At 36.7% G+C, this 27,400-nt stretch overlaps 1 protein-coding gene across 4 annotated transcripts; it reads left to right on the forward strand.

The window, feature by feature from the left end:
* Nucleotides 1-898: 898 nt before the first annotated feature.
* Nucleotides 899-27,347, forward strand: LOC306849692 (epidermal growth factor receptor substrate 15-like). Of its 4 annotated transcripts, none has more exons than XR_013782362.1 (26): nucleotides 922-979; nucleotides 3,539-3,580; nucleotides 4,673-4,762; nucleotides 4,997-5,044; nucleotides 5,133-5,228; nucleotides 5,412-5,474; nucleotides 5,624-5,749; nucleotides 5,989-6,048; nucleotides 7,868-8,068; nucleotides 8,211-8,356; nucleotides 8,515-8,668; nucleotides 9,434-9,519; nucleotides 13,318-13,390; nucleotides 17,256-17,417; nucleotides 17,795-17,992; nucleotides 18,714-19,097; nucleotides 19,206-19,286; nucleotides 19,530-19,632; nucleotides 19,816-19,860; nucleotides 19,939-20,258; nucleotides 20,539-20,611; nucleotides 21,880-21,950; nucleotides 22,074-22,203; nucleotides 22,319-22,503; nucleotides 24,879-25,242; nucleotides 26,645-27,347. XR_013782362.1 is itself a non-coding variant. In XM_079384927.1 (25 exons), exons 1-25 carry the CDS (start codon nucleotides 953-955, stop codon nucleotides 25,017-25,019), a joined length of 3,105 nt encoding a protein of 1,034 aa, XP_079241053.1. In that variant the 5' UTR covers nucleotides 922-952; the 3' UTR covers nucleotides 25,020-25,492. The 4 variants fall into 4 exon arrangements, 2 of the variants coding, with proteins under 2 accessions (XP_079241054.1, XP_079241053.1); XR_013782363.1 differs by having other exon boundaries at nucleotides 18,720-19,097; XM_079384927.1 differs by lacking the exon at nucleotides 26,645-27,347 and having other exon boundaries at nucleotides 24,879-25,492.
* Nucleotides 27,348-27,400: the final 53 nt, after the last annotated feature.

Genomic DNA, 27,400 nt, shown 5'->3' on the forward strand with positions numbered 1-27,400 from the left:
GTGGTTGAAATTACATGGTGTTTTTTTTTGTAGTAAATAAGCTGTTTTGTCAAGTGTAGTGGGACTAGGGATGACACTTAAAATTAAGATGACACAAGTTATCAATTTATTAATTCAAACAAACATGAAAATAGACCACTTTGTAAATAGACAACTACATTTTTAATTCGTTTTAAAATGTTAAATAAAATAATATTTTTTAAAAGGACAAAATTAAAACTTTAATTCATCTTTTAAGATACAGCAGCTTTAGAATGTCAACAAAGTGTGAAAATTAACCACACTTTTTTTTTACATACAAATTTTACACACACACACACACACACACACACGTTGGTTTTTGTGGTTTATGGGGACTCTCCATAGGCGTAATGGTTTTTATACTGAACAAACTGTGTGTGCTATTGCCCTACACCAGCCCTACACCTAAACTTAGCCCTCACAGGAGACTTTGTGCATTTTTAGATTTTCAAAAAAACACCATTTAGTATGTTTTTTTAAGCCTTTTGAATTACGGGGACATAGGCAGTGTCCTCATAAACCTCCTTCATATTGTAATGCCTCTGTCATACCCATGTAATTATACAAATTTGTGTCCTCATAAACCACATACACACACACACACACACACACACACAAAATCTCCATTATAAAACCTATAGTCTACTCTAAGGAAAGGAGAAATTATATTTTTCTGGACTTTAGAACTACAAAATCCACTGATAATTCCCGCGCCAGGTTTTGTATATCCTTCTGATCCCCCGAGAACTCCAGTGTCTAGTGTTGCAGTGCCATCGCACGTCACCCACCGCCTACAGATCCACTGAAAAATCCAGTGCCGGGTTTTATTCATCCTCAATCCACAAAGTAATCCAGTACCAGGTTTTGTAGCATCCCTATATTGTCCATTGCCTATCGCAACGCAGGATGAACTAGTGGGAACAGAAACACTATGGCTGCCAGTCTCTCTCTGACTCAGGTAACCTCCCTTTCTACACAAATATAGCGCTTTCCAAACCACTTTCCAGCTCGTTTCATACGTTTATAAGATCCGTTAAACTTTATTTTGACAGCTTAGGGTGGAAAATGATCACATCCTGCTATCTGACCGCAGCTGTTTAAAGTTGTTTTCAGCCATTTGCTTGGGCAGAGAAAAAGTTTCAGTGTGATCTTTTGGGGACTTGCGTAAGGGCGTAGTTTAGTGTGTCAGTGTTGAACTAAGCTGTTTAAAGTTTATTTATTTTTCCAGCTTTTGCATGTCTTCAGATCATCCAAAGTTACTGTACTTTTTTAGATCAGCTTGTATTTGTACATGTCTCGGCTATGAACGTGTGCGAAAGTGCTTTGCCTTTATGAAAACTTAACAGAGGGAGCAATGGCGAATGCTTCTTCAATTTATGTCACAATAACTCAAGTTATAATATTAATATTTCACTTATATCTGACATTGGTGTTTGGATTACTGGTGTGTTTTAGTGCAATAAACCATGCTCGGGGTTTCTCGAGGCATTGAAAAGCAGCAGGAAGTTTTGGTTCACTGCTAGCATACTTTATCTCTCTTCATGTATTAATAAATAGGAACTAGTCGCTGTTTTATGCAAATTTGGCATGTACTATCCTGTTGGAGACATTTTGTGTAAACGTTTATGGACTTCGTTATTCTATCCATAGCAAATTTGCCTCTTATCTAGAGTCTGTAAACTAATTAGCCAGCTAGCTAAAGCATTTGACACTCGCTATCTGGCTAAACAGATCATTAACCTTCAAAAATGGTAATAATAGTCTTAATAACATCTTAAAGAGTCAGAAATCTCAAACCAGATAAGTGTGAACGTATTTCCGGTGTGGTCTTTGTGTATAATGAAATATTAATGAAATGGCTTCAGTGACACTCATACAGCTGTTCTTCTGTAAGAGAGGTATCTGGCAGCATATGCATTACATGCATAGAGTCTGTTTTAATAGTCTGGAGGGATCCATGCATTGATTAGTTTGCGTGTTTGCTTTTTTATTGCTTTAAGAATAACACTTCTCTAATGGCAAGGATGGTTGTAGTGTTGACCACATTGCAGCTGATGGTGTGCTCAGTTTTAGAAGCAAGGCACACATGCATGAAATATGCATTGCAGCATTACCTCATCAAGGAGACTTAAGACGGAGCAAGAGACATGTCTGATATGTCTTCGGTCTCTTGTGCTTTTTATGATTCCAAGATCATAGGGTTTTTTTAGGCATATTGCAAGGAGGGAAAAGACAACCATTAAAGGATCTAGTGAGTCACCATGATCATATTCAAAATGTTGGTTTTTAGAATGTTGTTTTTTTTTTATTTGTATTTTATATTTTTAACATTGTATAAAAATCCATTAATTAAATTTTTTATATTTGCTGCTTTAATTTCACCACATTATTTCTTGCAGTTGTTTAAATGCATTTGTAAATGCATCGTTTTGTATTTTTTTAATTCAGCTTCTGTGTTGACTTTGCAGTGTACGGAAAGCATGACAGAAAGACATTAGGATGGCAAGATAATTTTGTAGATTTAGTTGATGGTATTTTTTGTTGTATGTTTAATCATGGGTTACTAAGTCTTTGCTTTGTCGGAGCGTGGTAATTGTAAGTAGAACATGCCAGAATAAGTTTCAGGAAATGAGTTGGAATCAGAACAGCCTAAAAGGCCTAAGTGGTTGGAGTCTTTTTTTTTCTTTCTTTTTTTAAAAGAAACACAACAAAAACTCCTACTCCTTTCTCAGCGGGGCAAGGAAATGTTTGGTGGCACTTAGCTGAATATTGTGTGCCAGCATCACATTAGCATGCACCAGTAACCAACTGATGGGAGGCAGACAGAGCTGTTGAACTACGATCAAAAAACGGTTGGGATCTGGCAGAACTTAATCTAACATGGCCAGAAAAGCAATTTGATGCTTATGCATCATGTTGATGTAGATGTCCGATATGTTAGATCATTTGAGTTCCTAATAGCTTTGGATTGGCAGAGTGTTGACGTTTACTAAAAACACCATTTAACAATCATGATTTGGTCTCCGTAATGCGTCTGATTTCACTTAATCTGTCCATATGTTATAAATTTGCCTTTTGGCCGTGACTAAACCCGATGTCAAGGGTTTGGCTTGTGGTCAGCTGCGCAAATGTGCGTTGCTCTTCCCGACTTTTGTGAATCACAACTCAATGGAAGCATAGTGTTTGTATTGTTCAGAGAATGGCAGGCGACTTAAGAAAGCCTCCGTTTATGTGTGAATGGGTGTTTAATCAACATCTTTGAATAAGGAAGGGTGTGTGAGTGCTTGAAGTCATTCTGAGATCGTTTATAAATGTTCACCTGGTTGCCAGATGGCTTTAACATTTCCTTTTCAGAGGTCTGAATGCATCAATGCTGCCAAGAAAGTCAACAGTTTAGAAAGAATGTGCTGTTTAATTGGTTTATTTATGTCCTTTTTTATCAGTTTGACGTATTTTAGAGAAATTGAACAATGTCTTCGGAATCATTTTAATCAAGTTTTGTGTTATTTGGTTGCAGCTTTCAAGTGGGAATCCTGTCTATGAGAAATACTATCGACAGGTAAGCATTTAATCAGCTTTCTGTGTTATATTTCGCTTTGCTATTATAAAGCACTTGGCGGAAGAAGAGAAATATAAACCTCACCGCACTGTCAGTTTGAGCTAAAAGCACTCTGAGGCTTCTGCCTCCTGTAAGTGTCTTTCTCTCAGTAAGAGGATGCCGTTATGAATTAGTGATGACTTTTGCAAACCGAACAGAACATGGTGAGTGAAGCAGCTTGTTTGAACCAGCATGTGGTTTAAAGATCTTGCTGCTGGTTTCTCATTCAAGTGAATCTCTCCAGATAAGCATTTGTGCAGTGCATTGATCCTGATTCATTTTTCAGATTGTTTTTAGATGTTAATATCTTCTATATACTGTGAAATCTGCCTTAAGGGCTCTTAAAGTGTCTTAAACACACTTCACCTTTAATTATTCGATGTGATTTGCATACTTGATTGATAAGTCACTTAGAGTATTACGTAATTTGAATGTGAATTATGACTTTATTTGGCACACACCCTGTTACTAAAAACGCCATTGTGTGTCATCCTATAGTTATGAAAAACCAAAAACCTGTTGTCACATTTGACAGTAATATTTATTAGCTATTTAAAGAAATTATTTATTAAGCAAAGGTGGGTTAAATTGATCAAAAGTGACAGTAAAAATTTGTATGATGTTACATAAGATTTCGATTTAAAATAATAAACGCTGTTCTTTTGAACTTTCTAGTCATTAAAGAATTGTAAAAAAAAAACAAGGTTCAACAAAAACAGTAGTAGCACAACTGTTTTTAGCAGTGATAATAAGAGATGATTCCTGATCACCAAATCAACATATTAAAATTATATCCGTAGGATCATGTGACACTAAAGACTGGAGTAATGGCTGCTGAAAATTCGACTTTGCATCACAGGAATAAATTACATTTGGAAATATATTCCAATATAAAATTTTAAATTCTAATAACATTTCATTAAAATTAGTTTTTACTGTATTTTTGATCAAATAAATGCAGCCCTTGTTGTGCATGAGAGACTTTCAGAAATGAAAAAAAAAACCTTACAGACCCCAAACGTAAAATAATTTGTATGCTTTATTCCACTACAGGTAGATCCGTCCAGCGGTGGGCGTGTAGGAGCTGCTGATGCGGCCTTATTTTTAAAGAGATCTGGCCTTACAGACCTGATCCTTGGCAAGGTAACATCGGTTAGCGTGCCTTCAATATAGCAGTGTGGGAAATGCAAATCAGTGAATTGATTGACGAGTGCTGGAAACATCAATATGACTTAAATAGAAAAGGATAGATGGTGTAATTTACTTACCTTCTTTATATTGCTGTATTGATTTTCTGCAGTTTGTTGTGTTCTGTTACATAATTGGTGAAAACATTTATGCTTATGCTTCTATTTAATTTTCTTCTTTGTTCCACAGATATGGGACTTAGCAGATTCAGATTGCAAAGGCTCGCTAAACAAGCAGGTATTTTGAAAAGCATTAATATTAAGGTAAATAAAAACAGTTTGAGCCATACGTTCTCAAATATATTTGTCTGTTTGTCGCTTTTCAGCAATTTTTTGTCGCCCTCCGTTTGGTGGCGTGTGCTCAGAATGGACTTGAAGTGTCTCTTAAGAGCTTAAATACTGCTGTCCCTCCCCCAAAGTTTGTAAGTCAGGCCTTAACTTCCTCTTCCTCTTAACCAGATCAGGAAAATGACATCTTGCTTCCCTCACAATAAAATGATCAATGACTTAAAAGCTGCTGAGTTGTTGGATTTTTTTTGCTTACGTGGTGGAAACGGCTTTATGTCTCTTGTGAGTTAATGACTGTTCCTCTTTTTCCTGTCTAGCATGACACTAGCAGTCCTCTTCAGTTTGGCCCCGTGCCCACGGACTGCCCATGGGTTGTCAAGGTCAGATATCACCAACAGATTTTTGGAATCAAGTTGCTAAATAAATGCTGTCATTAGAATTAGTCATAAATTAGGTTGACTTTCAGTTCAATGCACCAGTTGCTTAATTGCTCATTTATGAATGTTGGTGTGTCTTGCATGTCATATAGGCAGAGGAGAAGCTGAAATTCGATGTCATCTTCGACAGCCTCTCTCCTGTGGGCGGCATTCTTACAGGCGACAAGGTCAAACCAGTGCTCCTTAATTCTAAACTCCCTGTGGACGTTCTTGGCAGGGTAAGACGAGCAGGTTTATAATGATGTGGGTGTGGAGACACAACTTTTAACCTTGTCTTTTATATAAAGATGCATTTTTTTAAGGCCTAACCACTAGGCTATGCTCATGAGCCGTATTTTGAAAGTATTGAGGACTTTTTAAAAGGCAAAAACAAACAAAAACCTAAAGTTTAGCTAAATTGTCCATCCCACTTGAAACTGTATTATAATCAAACCACAAGTATTTAATTCTGTTCTAGGTTTGGGAGCTCAGTGACATTGACAGAGATGGCATGCTGGACAAAGATGAGTTTGCTGTGGTGAGTTCTTAGATTTAAAGCAGTGTTGTTTTAGTATTAAACAAATTAAATTAGCTTTAATTGTAAATTTTTATTTTTGAATGTAATTTTATTTGAAAGTTTTGAGAATTTATATGCTTTTTCAATTTTTTTATTTCTATTTAGCCTAAAATTGTTATTTCAGCTTAGTAAAAGTAGTACTTTAACTAAGATTTTATATAAATCTCTTTTATATAAATAACATTTTAAATTTTGCTTTGTTTTTTTTTTATATATAAATTATAACATTGATATTTTATTTTATTTCTGTTTTTTTCAGTTGAATTCAGAATGAGTTAAAATGATCTTTAATAGTTTTATGGTGTATTCTTTGGTCCAGACCAAATACAATGTTGATTTTTATTTTTTGTTTGTTTGTTTGGTGCAGTTTGCTTTCACACTGCCCTTTTTGCAAGTGAACCAGAAATTGTAAACAATATAACAATACGCAATATGAAGAAACTTTTGAGCATCATATGAGACAATGTCATACCGATGTTGTAATTACGACTTACCAAAAATAAAATCTATAGATATAAAATACTTAAAGCATATCACAATGTTAGTTTAAACATTTAACCTAGATAAATGTGCGCTATTAGGCGCATATCCAATAGTTTGTGCGGAGAGTGGAAGCTGAAGCACGCTTCGGGACATCAGTGGAAACAAATGAAATACACTTGTCATTTTTGCTCATAAAGGTATAAATAATACATCGTTTGGAACTGTAAAGGGTCTATTTTTATACACTCACAATATCAACAAAATGTTTCTTTTGTAAAATAAAGAAAAAACAAAAAGGATGTGCTTGCTCAGGAGCGCTTCACAGAAATGAACCGAAACTCAGCGAATATTTTCCTTACAGACATGATGAATATATCTAAAGAAAGCTTTTAATGACTACAAAATGAAATAATTCAAATCCAAGACAAAAACTCTTCCATTAGCCTATGTAATCCGTAAAGATGCATTTCTTTCTAAGTCAGGATCATCAATTTCATCTTTGCGACACTGACTCTGCGGCAAGCTTTAGCCTATTTTGCACGCTCGCATCATGTTGCTGTGCGCCACGATCACGAATACTCATCATTTGCATGCATTTTTAAGCATTTGTGGTTTAAAAACAAGTGATTTGAAATGCAAAAAACAGCACTACATGTTTCTGAGCGTGATTTCTGCAATTGGATCGGATCGAGGTTGGGTCATATTCACACCTTAAACGAACCGTACCCACCTCTTCAGCTGGGTCTCGGTACGGTTGTTTGGTCCTCACCCAAATGCGATTGCTGTATTCACACCTACACAAAAGATCCGCACCAAGAGGGGAAACGAACTTGAGTTCGAATCAATCGAACCAAACAAGACAGGTGTGAATACACCCTTAGTTTCAGTTTTAGTTAACAATAATAACATTGGTATAAAGCCAATCTAAACAAGTCTAAGCTGCAACTAACACTGCGTGGCTGTTCCCATGTTTCTGTTTGGTTCTGCTATCATAAAGGAAAACATGACTTTGTTTTATCAGTTATGTCTATCACAAACTTAAGTCTCTGTTTTTTAAACTCATAAATGGCTTATTCGTATTTGTATATTTATATTTCATCTTGCCTTCACCCTGTTTTTTACTTTCAGGCTTTCATGAAAATGCCATGAATTCAGATATTTGATGCAATACATCTTGTTTCCTTTTTGTACAAAAACTGCCTTTTACACTACACTGATTCTTTACTTGAAGATTTGTTTTATAACCTAAGAAGCTTGTTTGTAATTAAAACGTTCTGTGTGTGTTTGTGTATTTTAGGCCATGTATTTGGTATACAGAGCCCTGGAGTCCGAGCCAGTTCCCATGTCTCTGCCTGCCGCTCTGATTCCACCATCAAAACGGAAAAAAATAGCCACGCCTCCTGTGATGCCCCTCCTACCATCACCAGCACAGCATAAAGAGAGAGGCTCCGCCCACTCTGGATCTAAAACACTGCCAGCAAAACCCACACCACCACAGGTGACATTCTGACTGGGTTCGCTTGGCTTTTTACCGCCAACTTATTGTTAATTTAGATGTTATGAATGATACTTGCTGCAAGTGTATTTTGAAAATGTCTCAGAGCTTCATTAACAAACCATGTGTGTTTGTATGTGTGCAGTGGGTGGTATCTCCAGCAGAGAAAGCCAAATATGATGACTTATTCACCAAGACAGACAGTGACATGGATGGCTTGGTATCTGGTGCTGAGGTCCGAGATATATTTCTAAAGACTGGTTTGCCATCTGCCACTTTAGCCTGCATTTGGTGAGATGGCATTGCTTGGATTTAAATTTCTGTTATTGGTTTAATTTTACATAAATTCTCATACACAACTGATTAGAACTAATCTTGTAAACACTAAAACTGTATGGATTTGTTTTGTAATGTTAATTTAGCTTACTTTTTTGTGCCTGTTTCTGTAGGGAGCTTTGTGACATAGGAGACATCGGGAAGCTGAACCGAGATCAGTTTGCATTAGCTCTATATCTAATCAATCAGAAGCTGTCAATGGGAATAGACCCACCCCAGACACTCTCTATGGAAATGATCCCTCCTTCTGATAGACTGGCACGACAGGTATATTGCTTGTTGAACCATAGGTTGTTGTTTTGAGTGTGAAAAAATGGAAGATTCTAGGATTTTGTTGTTGTTGTTCTTTCTTACCAATTCCTGAATCCTTTGAGTTTTTATCTTTTTTTTCTAACTTGCTGCTGATGTTTTTCTTTTGTAAGTCTGTTTCTTTTATACACTAAGGTGCAAAGGTTGGGGTCAGAATGATTTTTTTCTCACAAGTTTCTTATGATCACCAAGGCTGCATTTATTTATATAAAAAAAAAGGAATATTATGAAATATTATTCACATTTAAAATAATAATTTGCTATTTTTAGATATATTATACAATGTATTTTTTCTGTGATGCCAAAGCTGAATTATCAGTCATTATCCAGTCTTCAGTGTCACATGATCTTTCAGTAATCATACTAATATGATGATTTGGTGCTGTAAAAACAATGTTGAAAACAGTTGTGCTGCGAAATATTTTTGCAAAACCTTGATCCATTTTTTTTCCAAGATATTTTGATGAAAATATAGCTTAAAAGAACAGCATTTTATTTAAAATAGAAATCTTTTGTAACCTTATAAATGTCTTTACTATCACTTTTTGTCAGTTTAATGCTGCATCCTTGCTGAGTAAAAGTACAAGTTGTTGAAAAAATTTTCTAACTTTTGAATGGTAGTGTATGTTAGATTAGTGTTTTTAAAATTAATTTATTTGTGATGGATTTCCAGTTTCTTTTAATGATATTTATTTTTATTTTTTGTTCTTTTTGTTCTAACAGAATAATGCTTCCACAGTACAGGCTGCCGATTTCTCTGCAATTAAAGAGCTGGACTCGCTCACTAATGAAATCATGGACCTACAGAAGTGAGTTACCGATCATACTTTCCCCACATATCCACAAGATAGCTAGTGTAAAATCTCAGTCCTGTACTTAACATATGTCTTGTAGACCCATGGATATTCATACATGAAGTAAGTAATGATGGGTAATCGCTGCATTGTTGTTCTATCTGTCTATAAGTCTTTACTATTCATAATATATTTAGCGTACAGTACTCTCCATTTCTCTTTTTTTTTTTTTTTTTTTATTAAACCATCTGGCCATCTGTTTTAATTTAGTGTGCACTTGTATTTTCCACACAATGCCCTCACACAGGTGCACAGAAGATTATGAAACCACAAAAACAGAAGTATGGGTCTGAACGTAATCTCAGTGTGTCAGTGCACCCAAATCTGTCCTCAGGTCATGATAGATGCACTTGAACTGATGAATGCTTTCTTTAATGAGTATCTCATTACTTAATGTTCTTCACTCTGTCATCATAACTTGCAAGGTCATCTCAAGCTGAATTAGATTGTCTTCACCCACAGACAGTATTTAGAAAAGGACTTATTTTAAAGCCAAAGTTCATCCAAAAAAGAAAATTGTGTTACAATTGTGTCATTCTCATGTTGTTCCAAACCTATATGGATATATATATATATATGTGTGTGTATATATTATTATTTTTATATTTTTTCTTTTATTTTTATATTTTAAGCTTTAATTTTAAAGTTTTCATAATTTTTTATTATAATTTTTTGCCTTCAATTTATTTTTATTTCAGTTTTAGTCATTTTAATTTCAGTTAGTTGCCAAGGAAGCATTTCTAATTTTATTTATTTTTTTATTTTATTTGAAGTTTTCCATCAAATATTTATTTTATTTTAGCTTTATTTTAATTCATAAAGTTTTTAGTTAACAATTTAGTTAACAACAACTATTATGCAATGTTCCAAGTCTTTTGGAGCCATATGGCAATGATTGTGTCAGGAACGGAGTGTAATTTAAATCTCTATTCACTGATCAATCAATCTCTGAACTGATTCAGTTGATTCATATGTAAGAGTGAATCGTTCACAAATCATACAACAAATTTTGGTCTATTCCTCACAGTCTCACTCCAGAAAGCTTGGAAAATAGAACAGAACTAATGCAGTCTACATTTATTTTTTCAAAATAAATCATGTTTTGTAGTTCTCAGAATTAAGTCACATGGGTTTGGAAGGACATGAGGGTGAGTAAATCATTATTGGTTGAACTAATCATTAGTAATTAAATATTTGTAGGACAGATGAGAATAGTAATAATACTGAATGCAACAAGTGTGTGGGTGGCATATACAAGCCCTTAAATCACTTCCTGTAAGCAATAATTCTCCAGAGAAGTTAAAACTCCTTGTGATGGGAGTCGCCACCCCACAGAGGAGAGGTGGAGCTCTCATTTACACAAACACTGAAAGAGGAAGATGCCCCCACCTCTGGTTTTCCCTCCATCTCTGGTTTACAGAGTTTGAGTAAAAGCAGATACAGTCACCTGTCAGCTCCTAGCACACTCAGTCTTACAGCAGTGCTAGCACTTCTCACTTCCTCCTTCATGGGAAGAGCACAAGATAAAGAGTAAGTGAGAAGTAATGAGTCTGCCTGAAATGGAGAGAGAAGAAGAAGATGAGCAGAAAGGATAGAAAACAGAAAGATTGTGTACGATGGGCTGTTGTTTGTTGCTAAAATGATGCGTGCGGTTAGGGATTGCCTTAAATCTCCAAGGCAACGGGCGACCTCAGGTGACAGGTAAGAACAAGCCACGCCCTCTTTATAAAAATAAAAAAAAGAAAGAAAAGTAATTATAGGCTGTTTGGACGACTTGCGCTATGTTGTTTTTGGCTGATCCGGGCTGCTTAAGAGCCAGTTTCTAGGTGGATTTAGGACTTTTGGCAAACTCTTATTTTGCCCTGTATTATTTATATATCCCATTTTAGTCTTTCTGTTTTCTTCTCTCTCTCTCTCTCTCTCTCTCTCTCTCGGGAGTCTCTGACTCACAGTGTGTGTGTTTGACTCTTGGTCAGATCCTTGTGAGTTTCTCTGTTGCTGGGAAGACTGTAGCATGAACTCACTGTGTCAGAATCTGGGAGGAAATGTTGAGTCAGAGCTTAATACAGTTCAGCCTAATATAGGAAAGGTGTTCTGAATCTTTTTGAGAAAGATTTGTTATTCAACTGTTTTATAAGGGATTTTTCTTTTCTAATCTTTCTGTTTTACTCTTGCTAGCTCACTAGCCTCATAACCTAAGAGAGATTCCGCACAAAGAAACATTCCAGCATCATCATAAACCAATTTTATTCGTTATTTTCTAGAAAATTAGTTTTCACACTGTGACCTGTGACTAAGATAAATTTGCTTTCACACTAGAGCACTTTAAGATGATGCTTGGTAATGAAATGGATTTAACATGCAAATGCATTAGTGTTTTGTTTCCCTCATTATACATGGATGGTGTGGTGTAGTAGTTACAAATTTGGCAAGCAGCCAAAAGGTGAATGGTTTGAACCTTAAAAGATGAGTACCATGAAAAATCTACATTGTACTCTGAATCCCTGGTCGACTCTCTATATAACTTGTACTTTTGGCATAAAAATCTAATAATTAGTGGTGCCAGCATGCATTACTAGTACTTTAGCTTGTAGCTTAGGTTTTGTTGAAAAAAGATGTGCTATTACTTTGCAAAATTTTAAGACTTTGAGTGAAGTGACATACTGCCAAGTATGGTGACCCATACTCGGAATTCGTGCTCTGCATTTAACCCATCCAACATGCACACACACAGCAGTGAACACACACACACTACCCGGAGCAGTGGGCAGCCATTTATGCTGCGGCGCCCGGGGGGGAGGTGGGAGTTCGGTGCCTTGCTCAAGGGCACCTCAGTCGTGGTATTGAGGGTGGAGAGAGCGCTGGACATTCACTCCCCCCACCTACAATCCCTGCCGGCCCGAGACTCGAACCCGCAACCTTTGGATTATGAGTCCGACTCTCTAACCATTAGTTCACGACTTCCCCTTTTTTGCATGGTGAAAGATTTCCCATTTACTCTTTTGAGCTGGGCCATTTTTGTGCATCAGATTTGTACTAAGCAACCATTCAGAACACCCTGGCAACTGCATAGCAACACAGTCATTTTTTGGCTGTAGAATATAATAAAGCACCCTATGAAGCATGCAGCAGTACACTAGAATAGCAGTTTCTAAGGTGTATATGCATTACAGTATATATGTATATACAGTACATATGATAGTAATAAGAATGATTCTTGAGTACCAAATCAGCTTATTAGAATGATTCTGAATGATCATGTGGCACTGAGGACTGGAGTAATGGCTGCTGAAAATTTAGCTTTGCCATCACAGGAATAAATTACAATTTAACATTATTAAATCTTATCAACTCTAGCTAGACATCAGACAATTAATGTATTGGTCTATCACTAGCATTCATAAAATGTATGTAGTTGATTTGTTTGCTAACCTGTATGACCTGAAGGTGAAGATGCAGACAGTGTGATGAGTGAAAACACCTCTAATGTATTCCAACCACACATCCCCCATCTCTCTTTCTCCATGCTTCCCTCCTCCCGTTCTTCCTGACGTTCAGAAAACCATCTGCTCATGTGCAGCTCTGACACACTCACTCACGGACAGCCTCTCTTCTCTCCCACATACAAGCTCCAGCAGCAGATGCAGAGATGGTGCTGGAGGGAGATGCTGTCCATCCTGTTCCAGGCGGCTGGCTGTCTGTACCCGCCGTCGCCACTGTGATTAAATACTCATGTCTGTGCTGGTCTTTCAGGGAGAAGAGCGTGGTGGAACAGGACATCAAAGAGAGGGAGGAAACTATACGACAGAGGAACAGTGAAGTCCAGGTATGAGTGATTTTAAAATTGAAGGAAATAAATTTGCTGTTTTTTATTTGACTGGTGATCCTGACGGAGACATTCAGATGTGCATGCATAGACAGATAGCTTAACAATCCACAATATACTGAAAGATATACTGCATTTTATTTTGAGTCGTTTTTATATTAACAAAATATTGAAAATTGTGTTAAAATGTATTTTTATTTTATTTTAAATCATTTTATAGTAGTTGTTTAAAGCTAGCTAATATTTCTACATTTTAACTTTATTTTATTTTTTATAATTTATATTAGTTTTTTTAAAAGCAGCTATTATTTTTTATCCTTTTTTATTTCTATTAGTTTTATACATTGTGTTAGTTGTTAAGTTCTGATTTTTAATTTGTTGAATCATTTGTTATTACTTGTTGAAAGGCAGCTATTATTTCTATATTTTTCTTTTGAATGTTTTATATATTAGTTGTTTAAAGGCAGCTAAAAGTTTTTTTTTCTACAATATATTGACTGTTTCATATATTATAATGTCTAGAGTTTACTGACCACTTATTGGATCAATAATGGAGAACATAAGCCAGCTGTTTTCCAAAGGCTCCCTTCTTGTCTGTGTGTTTTATCCTTCCTATCATATATCTGTCCACTCTGCTCATCGTGGATCGGTTCTCTCCTCACTGCCAGTCAGCAGAGTAGAAAGAATTTCAAGGTCTATACTGTATCTGCACTGGCTTCCTGACTCATAAATTTGGTGTTTTTCATTTCCATCGTGATCTGAGCTCCCTCCTTCCCTCTCACTTGCTCTCTCTCACTGTGTGATAATTTAATTTCCTGTGTGTGTAGCTGAAAATTAGCCGTTTTGTTGATTGGAAGATGCTCTAGACTGCTGAATTAGATGCCAGGTACAGATTCAGAGATGTTCATGTTAGTCTTTTAATATGTGGTCATTTATTTAAAAACATGAAGCATGCAACACTAGTCATAAAATGTATTGACAGATGGATGCCCAACGAGCCAGAAAACCAATAGTGTGTGTGCGCGCGCACGTAGGCATACAGGAAGAGAAGCCTGATGTGTGTGTATGTGCATATGGATATTAGATGGCATACTGATAGCACAGCTGGTCCCGCTCTCTAGGGCTCTCCTTTCCTGTCATCAAACAAGGCCACTTACCATGCTGATTTGCTGTTTTCTTTTCTTTTTTGAATCTGAAAATGTGCCCATGACACTTGTGATCTCTTACCTGTATGAATAACATAATTAAAATGGGTCTCTCTCTTACTGCAGTCTTAGTAGGGCAGTTCAGTTGATGTCCATTAAACCAAAAATGCCCATATGGCTTATAAGTTGTCCTCTCAAAGAAAATAAGTACTGCTTAACGATCTCACCTGTGCGAAAGTGCAACATTAAGAGAATTAAAAATCAATATTGTAAGCTATCAGAGGCACGGCCTCTCACAAATTATGAATGTAATCAGTATTTGTTTAGGCTCTAATAGATTAGCCTTGAAACACTCAGTGCTGTTAGGCAGCTCCAGGTGCTGAATAATTGAATAAAAATGTGTGCTGAGTTTTAGTTTGAGCCTCCGCTGTGTTTTTAAACCCTGGGATGATGAATAGATTCTATTTCAGGGGTGGTCGGCTCCCAGCACAGCCTCTGATTGGACGAGGAGACGTTTGTGCATTAGACGTGTGAAGGTTTCGATCTTCACCGTGAGCGGTTATTCAGTTCTGCTGCTGAAGACCTGTTATTTTTAGGACCCACTCAGTCACCCAGCGCTCTCACAGCACCACAAGGTGAAAAGGAAATTACATGGTTGTCTTGTCATCTTTGTAGGTCCTTTTCTTTTATTTCCTTTCGGATCTGATTCTCCTCTTAAATTTGATAAATTTATTAGCTTTTTTCCTTAGTCGTCAGTATCTAACCTTTGCTTTTGTACTGTCAGATATTCTGTATTTTCATTGTAGTTCTTATAGATTACTGTATACGTTCTGCCTCGGGTTTAACCTGCCAACCATTACAGCACACAAAAATAGCATGATTCACTGAACATTATTTTCATTTCATTTGACTGGGTCTACCCTTTTTGTGTGTTAAAAAATAAGGACTCCTCATTTTGTTAAATGTCTAATGTAATAATCACACTACCAATCAAAGGTTCAGGGCCAGTATGATTATTTTTTTTTATTTAGAAATGAATACTTTTGTTCGCAAGGATGCATTAATTTGTAAAAAAAAAAAAAAAAGAAATGTATATTGTTACAAAAGACTTCCATTTCAAATAATTGCTGTTTTATTCAACAAAGAATCCTGAATAATATGTATCAGGGTTTACACCAAAACTGTTTTCAACATTGATAATAAGAAATGTAATAACTCCGCATATTAGAATGATTTCTGAAGGATAAAGTAGCACTGAAGACAGGACTTATGGCTACTAATTTATTTATTTTTTCAATTCAGTTGAGTTTAATGAACTAAACTAGTTGTGTATTTTAATATTTATTTATTGTTTGTTTGTTTTTTCTTTGTATTCTCAGATATGTCAGTTATATTATTGTTATTATTTTTTGGTTACACTTTATTTTGTTGTCCTTGTTACAGTGCAATTAATTAAGTACTGAGTAATATTTATTCATAACATACTATATAGTTAGGGTTAGGATTAGGGTTTGGTTTGAGTTAGTTCCATGTAATTACATGTAATTTACATTTACATTTATTCATTTAGCTGACGCTTTTATCCAAAGCGACTTACAATTGCTTTATATGTCAGAGGTCGCACGCCTCTGGAGCAACTAGGGGTTAAGTGTCTTGCTCAGGGACACATTGGTGTCTCACAGTGGATTCGAACCCGGGTCTCTCGCACCAAAGGCATGTGTCTTATCCACTGCGCCATCACCACCCACCCAATTTACTGATATTACTATTAGTATATGTAACTTGTAAAAAATGGCACTAAAATAAAGTGTTGTTTTTAGTTAGTTTTTTTTGGTCTTTTATTATGGTATAAACCATTTCAAATAAAGCTGCCCCTAAATAGCACAAAATCAGAACTAATTGGTTGCTTAACATGTTCAGACGTTCTCTTCCTATTTAAGTGGGCAGCTCTTGGCCAGAATAATCTTCAGTGTGGACCAGACTTTATGGCCCTCTATGGGCCTCACAGTCCTCCTACGTGTCTACACTTTCCCTCATGGACTGTTAGATAATATTCAGCTCTGAAGTCTGCGTTATTGTAGGTTCGGCATAAGGCTGCATGGTGGCTGTGAAGACAAATCACACAATGTCCAACGGGACATTCTGTGGTCTTGTTCATTTCATTGACACGAAAGTGAAGGCCATGAAACCACAAGTCCACTTTAAGCGTGCCACTCTGAACAAGGCCATAATTGATGGTCAAAAGGCTAACATTATAGTTTTCATTGTTTATGCTTTCTGTTTCCTGCTTCTTTCTTTTCCTTTCAGTTTTTACCATGATCAGAACTGAATTTGATCTTTGTATAATGTTCTTTTCACTTCTGTGAGGGAACAGCTGCTAAGAAGTGAAAGCTGCTGTGCTGTGTCAACACTAAGGTGTCATTTCTTTGTTTGAGGATGAGCTGATTCTATCAGTGAAGCAATTGTGTTACTTTTGAGCAAATAATTGCAGTCTATCTGATTTAATTTCTGTTTACTTTGGCTTTGCTGACTGATTATAACTGGTTTACACACTATCTCAGTATCTTCTTGCCCCCTAGTGCTTTTTATCTTCATTTTAAGAGCTGCATGAGCTTTCTGCACTGTTGTCAGTGTTGATGAAGTCCTGTTTATTATTAGACCGATAAAGATGTGTTGAAAGGCCTTACAGCACAAACTCACTCTCTTTCTTTCTCTCTCAGGACCTGCAGGAGGAGGTTCAGAAAGGCTCGGAGGAGCTGAGCCGCCTGCAGGCGGAGCGACAGGAGGTGCAGGAGAAGCTGGAGAGGCTGGACGAGCAGAAACGCTCTCTAGAGGATCAGCTCAGACTCATACAGCAACAGTGCAGCCAGGAAAACCAGCTGGTATGAGAGAGAGAGAAAAGAAGCCTGTGTATATTGTGGGTAATATCGACCCAAAACGTATGCACTGATTTTAAAAATCCTCTTAAAACATGATTGAGCACTTTTGCATGCTATTTTGTCTTGAATGTACCAGTCTTAGTCTCGCATGCTATTTTGCATGATGTTTTCATATTCAGATTTGTATGTGACCAGAGAAAGAAAAGAGTGCAAGAGAAAGGGAGACACAGTCCAGCAGAATTCACACTATTTCACTTCGTCCATTTGAATGGATACAAATGCATTCTCACTAACGTTCCTTTAAAAGCCACAAAGTATACTGATCTCAGATCTTTCATTCTACTTTCTGCTCTTTTTCACCTATCTCTGTGTGTGTTCAGATCCAGTCATTGCAGGTGGAGCACTCTGAGCAGGAGCAGAGAATCGGTGACTATGAGGAGGAGTTGACCAGGGCCCGAGAAGAACTGCTCCAACTGCAGGAGGAGACACGTCAACTGGGAGAGAAAGTTCAGTCTGCCCGTGCTCAACTCTGCCCCCTTGAGGATGCTGTTAAAGAATCCCACATACACATTGCTCAGGTTAGTGAGTTTCTGTATTGTATCTGCATCAACTGTTCCTGAAGTCTTCTTTTTATTGATGGATATACACATCATACCCTACTTTTTTGTCAAAAAAGCCATGTCTCACAGTGATTTTACCTGAGCTAAAGAAATAATAAAAATATTTTGGCAACAGCACTGAGACACCAATGTTCAACAAATAATAAAAACTAATTTTGATGATGATAATAATCATCATAATAATTGAGTTATTGATTAAGTTATTATCATTCATTCCATCCACGTATTCCCCAAATCACTTGTCATATGTAGGGATAATATAATAATTGATGATTATAATAATGAATAAAATAATCTGGATTTGTATACAACTTGGCATATTAATTGCATTTTAATTGTGCAAGTTGTATGTATATTTTCTATTTTTTAGTGGCTTCAAACATTGCTCATCCAATCAGATTTTAGAACTGGAAATATCTGTTTTTATAAATATATGTTGATTTTTAATTGCAAATGAGTTGACTTTTTACTGTAAAAAAATAATAATCCTTTCTATTACCTTCCACATCCCAATTTTTTTTTCTGCTGATGGTTTTCTGCTTTCTCTCGCTGAGTATTTTCTTGTCTTGTTTACAAGTTTTGTAATGTTCTTGCTTTATGTTCTATATTTCCACTCCTGGTCACTATTAGACTTTTCTTGTTTGAAATATCTCACATACTAATATGGGGTTTGGTGTAGGAACAGAAGCGATTGGCTGAGCTTAAAACAGAGGAGAGAGAAGTGACTGCACGGCTTACGTGGAAAATCCTGGAGGAGCCAGTGCTTGTCAACGGAACAGTGCCCTCCTCTGAGGAGCCCGAGCAACTGCAGAGGCCTCGACCCACAGCACAGCCGCCGGAGAAACCCAAAGAGGATAAAGTCCAGGATGAAGAGGAGCAGTCGTCCGTGGATGAGCTGCAGGAGCTCAGAGTCACAGAGGAGCAGCCCGGGTCAGAAGCAGAGGAGCCGTCCACCAGCCCAGAGGAGCAAGAGCCTAAAGCTGACTTTTATAGCTCTGACCTTTACAACAGTGGGTTATCCACTGCCAGCCCCACTACTATGGCCTGGCCTCAGGGGAACACGGTTAGAAACCACTTCCTGTTATTGTACATCATTTAAAATGTCACTCTCGCATTACATTATAAATAGGTTCTCATGTGCGTCTGCCTTTTTATGCCACTCTGTTTTCAGGAAAGCACAACACAAGCTAACCCAGAGCCAGAGGAAGAGAAGGAAAAGGCAGAGGAGCAGCCTACCACCAGCACCCCAAAGGTTGATTATGACAAATCATATTTGTTGACCATTTTCATTAATATTGTAATTGCAATTATTTTATATATTAATTTATATTAATTATTTATTTTCCTTCATGTTAACGTTTACTTTTTTTGGGGGGAATAGTGTGGTGGTCATATTGTCAGTTCTGGTCTGATCATGTTGTTTTAGAATGTGTGTAGGTATAATTTCATCATAATTAGAAAAAAGTTTATGCTAATGGGTTTTGTGAATGTCTAGGCGAAAACTGTGGAGTCAGAGAAGAAGGAAGCTGCCCAGCCAGTTACTAACCCGCCCAGTGGTCCTGGCCTTGACTTCTTCCATTCAGACCCTTTCACTGACAGTAAGATCTGCACACAAAGTAAAATAATAATAAAAAAAAAGGTTTTTAATAAGATTAATCGTGCAGCCCCAGATTTTCTTTGTAATAAGTGTACTATAAGTTGTTTTGAATAAAAGCATCAGGTAATTGACTGACTGGCAAAGTAATGTAAAACCTTTTTTTGCACCTTACCAATTTTTGCAGGCGATCCGTTCACTGAAGACCCTTTCTCAAAAGTTGACATTTCAGGTAAGTATTAGTTTTTACAAAATATCCATTCACACCACAAATCCATTTTGGCTCAGAAAATGTTCTTTTGCTATCCAGATCCTTTTGGTGGGGACCCTTTTAAAGGCACAGACCCGTTTGCGGCAGACAACTTCTTCAAGCAGTCTTCAGTTGCTTTCCCCTCAGGAGATCCTTTCAGTTCCTCCGATCCATTCAGTGCCACCACAGGCTCAAAAGAGCCTGATCCATTCACATCCAGGACCAGTAATGCTGTCACTCCAGACCCGTTTGCTTCCGATAGCGGTAACATCCAAGACACTGATCCGTTCGGACCCAAAATGGATGCCCTGGGAGACTCTGATCCCTTTAGCTCGACTGGCACAGGACACGACCCATTTGGAGGATCAGATATTCCTTCAGTGAGTGCTGTAGAGCTAAACTCTCTTTGAAATCTCATTCAGATGTGTTCTGTTACTTTATTTGTAAGATTTTGTTTTATTTTTACAAAAGTGACAAAAGCCGATTAAAGTATTTTTAATACTTTATTGTGCCACCAATAAAGACAATTATTGGTGGTACAAACTGTAAAGCAAGCTTTTGAATTGTCCCACATTATTAAGATTACAGTTATACAGTGTTTTATTAGCATGACTTAAATATTTGGATGAATTTTGGCTAAATTCCTCCTTTTCCTTTCAGAGAGATGGACCAGCAGCAGCCAATGATCCTTTTGCTCCAGGAGGAACTACAGTAGCCACTAACTCAGACCCAGGTAGAACAAGCATTACCAGGCTGGGTTAACAGTATTTATTTCACGATTATAATCCGTGTTCATTTTGATGAACCAATATAGATTCTTAAACAGTTCACCCAAAAATGAAAATTCTATAATTAATTACTCGGCCTCATGCCTTTCCAGCGTTCTGTTATGCCACATTAAGGAGTATCAAAACAGCATTTATTGTTTGAATTCTGTGATAAAATGGACAGAATTTGTAAGCTAAGCTTTGTTTTATGTGAATAGTAAGTTTATTGTGATTATTGCATGTCACACAAGCTGCAAATAATGTTTACTGAAGTTTTGTTCATGTTTCAACAGATAGACTAACAGTATAGACTAAAGGATCGATCGAGGGTTTAAAGGGTTAGTTTATCCAAAAATCATTAATTACTGACTCTCATGTTGTTCAAAACCCGTAAGACCTTCAGAACACAAATTAAGAAATCTCTCAGATTTCATCAAAAATATCTTAATTTGTGTTTCGAAGATGAATAAAGGTCTTACGGGTTTTGAACTAACCCTTTAAATCCTCGATCGATCCTTTAGTCTATACTGTTTTCTGTTGAAACATGAACAAAACTTCAGTAAGCATTATTTGTAGCTTGTGTGACATGCAATAAATCACAATAAACTTACTATTGACATGAAACAAAGTTTAGCTTATAAATTCTGTCCATTTTTATTACAATTCAAACAATAAATGCTGTTTTGATACTACTTAATGTGGCATAACAGAATGCTGTAACTTTCTCCTGTTTATTAGTAGAGCGTGACAAAAAAATGTGAACATCAGCGTTGAAAGAAACAACAACTAACTGAAATGTCTGATGTAATCACTTAATCTGTTTCAACCACGGAAAAACATCAATGAAATTGCTTTGAAACAATGACTCGTAACTACATTTACCTCAGGAAAGCTTCACAGCTCATTAGCAACTAGAAAAAATAGCCCCACGGAGAAGCATTTAGCTACATATATGGACTAAATTAGATACTCATTTTATTTCATTATTTAATGAATGTTAATACATTAATAAATCTATCATGAAAACATGTTATGACAGCCACAATTTAAATGTTTGTTTCAACAACGAATTGGAGTAGAAACATAAATATATCATTAGAAAGTTGATATAAATTTTTCACATCCTTACGTTTTGTAACTGCCCACTTTAGGGTTGATGCTGCTCATGAACTATCAACAAGTATCCAAAATATCTGTTAAATATATTCTGTTTGTGTACATTACTTTGTTTCAGATCCCTTTGCTGCAGCATTTGGCAATGAGACTTTTGGAGGAGGTTTTGCAGACTTTAGCAGCTTAGCAAAGGTAAGGCTATTTAACGCAAACAGAAGCCCAGTATTCCAACTCTGTTACCAGTCAGTTTACCCACATGATTTAAATCAAGCTGAATATGGGTTACAGCTGTTGAACTTCTCCTTTGCATTGCAGTCTAATGGTAGCGATCCATTCGACTCGAGTACAAACAAGAACTTATTTAAGGAGGACACTCAATCAGATGTTCCTCCAGCATTACCGCCCAAAACCGGAACACCCACCAGACCTCCACCTCCACCCCCAGGTAAAGCTAGTGTTTTATCAGAATGAACCCAATATGATTTGACTGGCGTTTTTGTTGTCCTTTAAACTAATTTGTTGTACTTCGAGACATTTTGTTTCTGTGTATCTCCTTGAAGGTAAACGGTCCAACATCCACCGATCAGAGTCGTCCGAGTCATTTCAGAGGCGTGGTCTGTTCAAGGCTCAGGATTCTGGAGAGTTCTCCTCCCTTCCCGCTAAAGACTCGGTACCAGACCCCTTCGCCCCTTCCTCACCCCACCAAGCCCCGCGTGACCCCAACCGATTCGCCAGCTTTGACAAAGTGAGCTCCTCCCCCTCTCCCCCTCCTGACCCCCAGTAGTGACATTTCACCTCCTCCAAGCAGCAGCCTTGACCTCTTGACCAAACACAGCCTTTTACTTGTTGCATTTCTTTCCAGGAAAACTTATCATTCAATATTCCGACAACTCTACTCTATAATCTGTTTGTGAAAAGCCACAAAACATTGTCATTTTTTTATGTAATGTTTATTTGTACATATAAATGAGCTTCTAATGAAATTATTTATCTAAATCCCAGCTTATGCTTCTACTAAAAAGTGTTAAGTGTTTCTGTTAAGCTAAATTACAAAAAGAATGTATTTAAAACTACATATTTATGACATCACAACATGCCTAACATCACGCCTAAGTTCTCACCGGCTGTGGAAGGAGAGATGGGGCTGCTTGCTATTGGCCGTTTTCAATTTACCCCTGTGTTCTTTTGTCATGTTCTCCACCATTGGTTGAGGCTTGATTCCATCTTGCACATTCATTGCCTGCCGTACCTTGGTTGACTGATTTGCCTTGCCTTGCCTTTACACTGCACGAACTAATCACTGTGTCCACCTGTCTTTTTGGGCTGCTCCTTCCCATTCACTGGTAGAGCACTTCCTGGTTCCACCTATGTCCTATGATGTTTTTTTTTTTTTAAGAAGAGATCCATTCTGTTCTGTTTTTATACATCAAATTTGCTTAATATTTAATCAGCTAGGGTGCTGACAGCACTTGCTGGCTCCTTTCTGTATTACCATTTTTTAAATTTAAAATTAAAGAGCTCTTCTCAGATTTTCCCACTGTGAGCTTTCTTTATCAGATGATGCATCAAATAAATTAAGCTTTATAATGACAGTTCTCTGATATTTTAAAATGACTTTTTGCAAATGAAGAGACCTCAGGAGAGGCATCTTGAGATTGTTTTTGTTGTCATGTCAAGTTGTCTTGGTCTGGTGTTCTGTGTGTTGAGATGCTTACCAGCTAACTGTTGAGATTACGTCTCTCCATCCATGGTTGTCCACACCTTCACATCTGTGTAAAATACCTGCATGTTCAGCATGATGGGCTATATGAGCAATCCAGGCCTTGACACATTGAGTACATCATTTACAGTCACGTGAAAAATGAAATTATCATTTTATTATTCATTAGTCATTATTTCTCATTTCTTTGTAACATTTCAAACCCAAAGTAGAACATTTTTAAATAACTTCTGATTTTTGAGACACAGAGTTCTTTTAAACAGCATGTGGGTGACTATGTTTGCATTTTTTGAGTGATTTGATATGAAGTCTCATGTGTCAGCAGGCTTGTGAGCCAATGTTAGCTGAAAGGTTTCAAGGATTGCATCATGGCACACATCTTGTATCTCTCATCCTCCTGTGTCAGCAGCTGTACCACATTATCACGGTTTTTTCCCCCTCTCCCTTATTGCTTCCACATTTGTCCCCTATTTGATGATGAACTGCTTTGGTGATGTTGACATTGACTAAACAATACTTAAAGGAATAGTTCACCCAATAATACAAAATTGATGAAAAAGTATAGATAGAAAAAAAATAAATTGAATGTGTAATATAAAATATACTTTATATATTAAATATTAATTATATTCAATTTATTTAATGGAATAGTTCATCCAGAAATAAAAAATATAGAAAGACAAATAAATAAAATGTGTAACATTGAAATGATTTATTTAAGCCATAATAAATTAGTCAACGATTCTTGAGCTATTCCTTTAAATAGATTAAAATAAATGAATCTCCTTTATTTAGTTACATAAAACTGTAAACTTTAACAGACTGTTATGTATGTTGTAGGATAAAAAAATAAAATAGTTCACCCAAAAATGAAAATTAGCTAAATATTTACTCACCATCAGGCCATCCAAGATGTAGATCTTGGATGGCCAAGATCTTCATCGGAACAGATTTGGAGAAATTTAGCATTACATCACTTGCTCACCAGTGGATCATCTGCAGTGAATGGGTGCCGTCAGAATATGAGTCCAAACAGCTGATAAAAACATCATGATAATCCACATGACTGATCAGTTAATCTAAATGAAGAGGGGTCATGCAACTATTACAGTTAGTGTAATTATGTATGTATACCATTGATATAATGGTAAATTTATCCAAATCTGTTCCGATTAACAAACAAACTCATCAACAACTTGGATGGCCTGAAGGTGAGTACATTTTAAGCAAAACATAATTTACACTAACTGTAATAGTTGCATGACCCCTCTTCATTTAGATTTGTTAGATTAGTCTAATAAAACTGAGAATTATTACTTCAAGCAGGTGCATTTACAGGGTGTCTGATGGGGTTATGGTGTGTGTGTGTGTGTGTGTGTGTGTGTGTGTCTGTGGAGCAGTACCCCACAGAGGAGGACATGATAGAGTGGGCAAAGCGGGAGAGTGAGAGAGAAGAGAGGGAGCGTGTGGCTCGTCTGACCCAGCAGGAGCAGGAGGATCTGGAGCTGGCTATAGCCCTCAGCAAATCCGAGCTGTCCTGACCTAAGCTTGATACAGCGCCACCACCACCCGAGCCACATTAACAAGGAGGAGGAGGAACAGAGGAAGAGCTGGAACCACCACAATTAGAAGAATCCTTCCACCTCCATCTCCAGTCACTTGATAATCATCTAGGATTCCAGCTTCTTCTGAATGTCCACTGAGTTCTCCCGGTGTCCGGTTGGCTGGATAATGTATGAAGGCCAAGTTAAGATGGAGTTAAAGGTAACAGACTTATTGCAGCCTATGTGGCTTGAAACCTCTGGTGTGACTCCCTCTGTTTTTAAATGACCTCAAATCAAGTGAGCTCCACTAATCTAAAATTGTCCAGTTCAATATAATTGAACAAGTGTTTCTGAACAAATCTGTACCCATCTATTTGAAGTTTATTTTAGAGTGATTATTATAAGGTTACCAGTGCAGTGAATGTATGTAGATCTGTGACATGGAGGCTTAAAGAAATCCACAACAAGTGTTCCAAGATTCCTTCTCATCCTTTTATGGGCAATATTATCACATTTGTTCAAAGTTTACAAGCAGCTGAACTGGGCAGCTTCATTCGCTTTTCAAAGTTTCAGCAATAGTTCTCTGACTCGAGGTTTTTATTGTGGGCATGTCTGTCCACTCTCAGGAACATATCCCACAAGCCATGAAACCTCATAACTGCAACCTGATCAGTGAATTTCAGCTAGAATTGAAGCTGAGGTGCTGGTAACATTATCATCTTACATAAACCACTACTGCAACTGAATTTTACCCCACTAAAAGAGAATATTGATGAAATTTAGAAAAGAACAACCATGCAACATCCGTTTTACTTGTATAATCTTAACAGTACAGCATTTATACTTTACTCAGACTCATTCTGTCCTTTTGAAGAATCTAAACTACTAAGAGTCATTATTTGACATCACAAATTTATAAATAGCTGTAATAAATAATGAAAATGTACATATTTGTGAGTTGTTTGCCAGTAATCTTGTACTACAGTGTATTCATATCCTAAAACATTCTATTTTACCAACAAAACATATAGAATATAGGAAGTTTGCTTAATAAAAATGTCCCTTCTGTCATATTCCTAATGACAAGTGCCGAAGCAATAGGATAAGATGATTAAAAAAATATTGTGGCACAAAATGTGGAGCAAGTCTTGTCATCTGACGTTCAGAAAACTGACTTTGAGTAAATAAAAAATTAATTATATATATATATATATATCGAGCCATGGTAAATCAAGCAGTGATATTTTCTGTAGTGCCTACCTGTTCAGCTTTACCTTGGAGAGAGAAAATCCGCTTGTGGTCAATCAAACATTATAATAATCCCTTATAGCATTACTTTTCTCAAAAGCATTCTTAATCCTCAAATGCAATGTTTCCAGTGTCAGTTAGCATATAAGAACCAGCTGCTTTCCTTTTATTCATCTTGCACAACATTCAGTCACTGCCACATTTCAAAAGATGATTAAAACACTCTCTGGGGATCAATAGTGCACAATTGGTTGCATTTTTATGTGCACAGATCAGTATAAGCTTAACAGTTAGTAAATTTAAACCAAATACCAATGCAGTTGTCATTATATTTGTAACATGTCATAAACATTTCAATTGTCTGTTGTTACCAGTAGGTGGACTCACTAAGATACAACATACTTTGTGTGGAAAACAAGAACCTGCTGTTAAGGTTCAGTCTAATGGGCGGAGTTGGATTCTGGAGTAACTACAATAGATGTGCTTTGTGGAGATTTTCTTTCACACAGAATTTATATATGAAAGCATCTGACAGCAAAATGGTGTAATGTGCTCCTTTTTGAATGCTTTGTCCGATTTCCCCCCCCAATATTGGCCTTTTGGTTCAGGACTCTAGCTTGGCTTTCGGCACAGAAATATGTGGCTGAGGTCAAAATAATGAAAGAAGGGAATGGCAAAAACTGTCTAATCTGGCTCTTATTTAGCCAACCCAGCATTTACATGCAATTTATGAAGATTTGGAGCATTACTGTTAATCAGGTAGAAACACAGCATTAAAAAAACACCTGCACTCCTCATTTAAAACCAATGCTTGGCCTTCTGTTTAAGGCTGCTGCTCGTTTATTATTGGCCCTGCATATTGTTAAAAAGTTCTTATGCTCTGTCTATTGTTGTATGTATGTATGTATGTATGTATAAGCTTTGTGTGCCTCTAAAAGAAAACCACTTATATGCTGGCCACTGACTGCCTTTTAAGAACAGGCTAATTGTATTTTTTTTTAACGTCCCATTATTGGAGGCAATTGTTTAAATATGTCAAGTAACGTAATTAAAACCAACAAAATAAATATTAAACTATTAAAAATATATATATGGTGGTGCTTATTTCTCTTTTATCAATCTGCTATCAG

Source organism: Barbus barbus (genome assembly GCF_936440315.1).
Source record: "Barbus barbus genome assembly, chromosome: 29".
Classification (NCBI taxonomy): domain Eukaryota; kingdom Metazoa; phylum Chordata; class Actinopteri; order Cypriniformes; family Cyprinidae; genus Barbus; species Barbus barbus.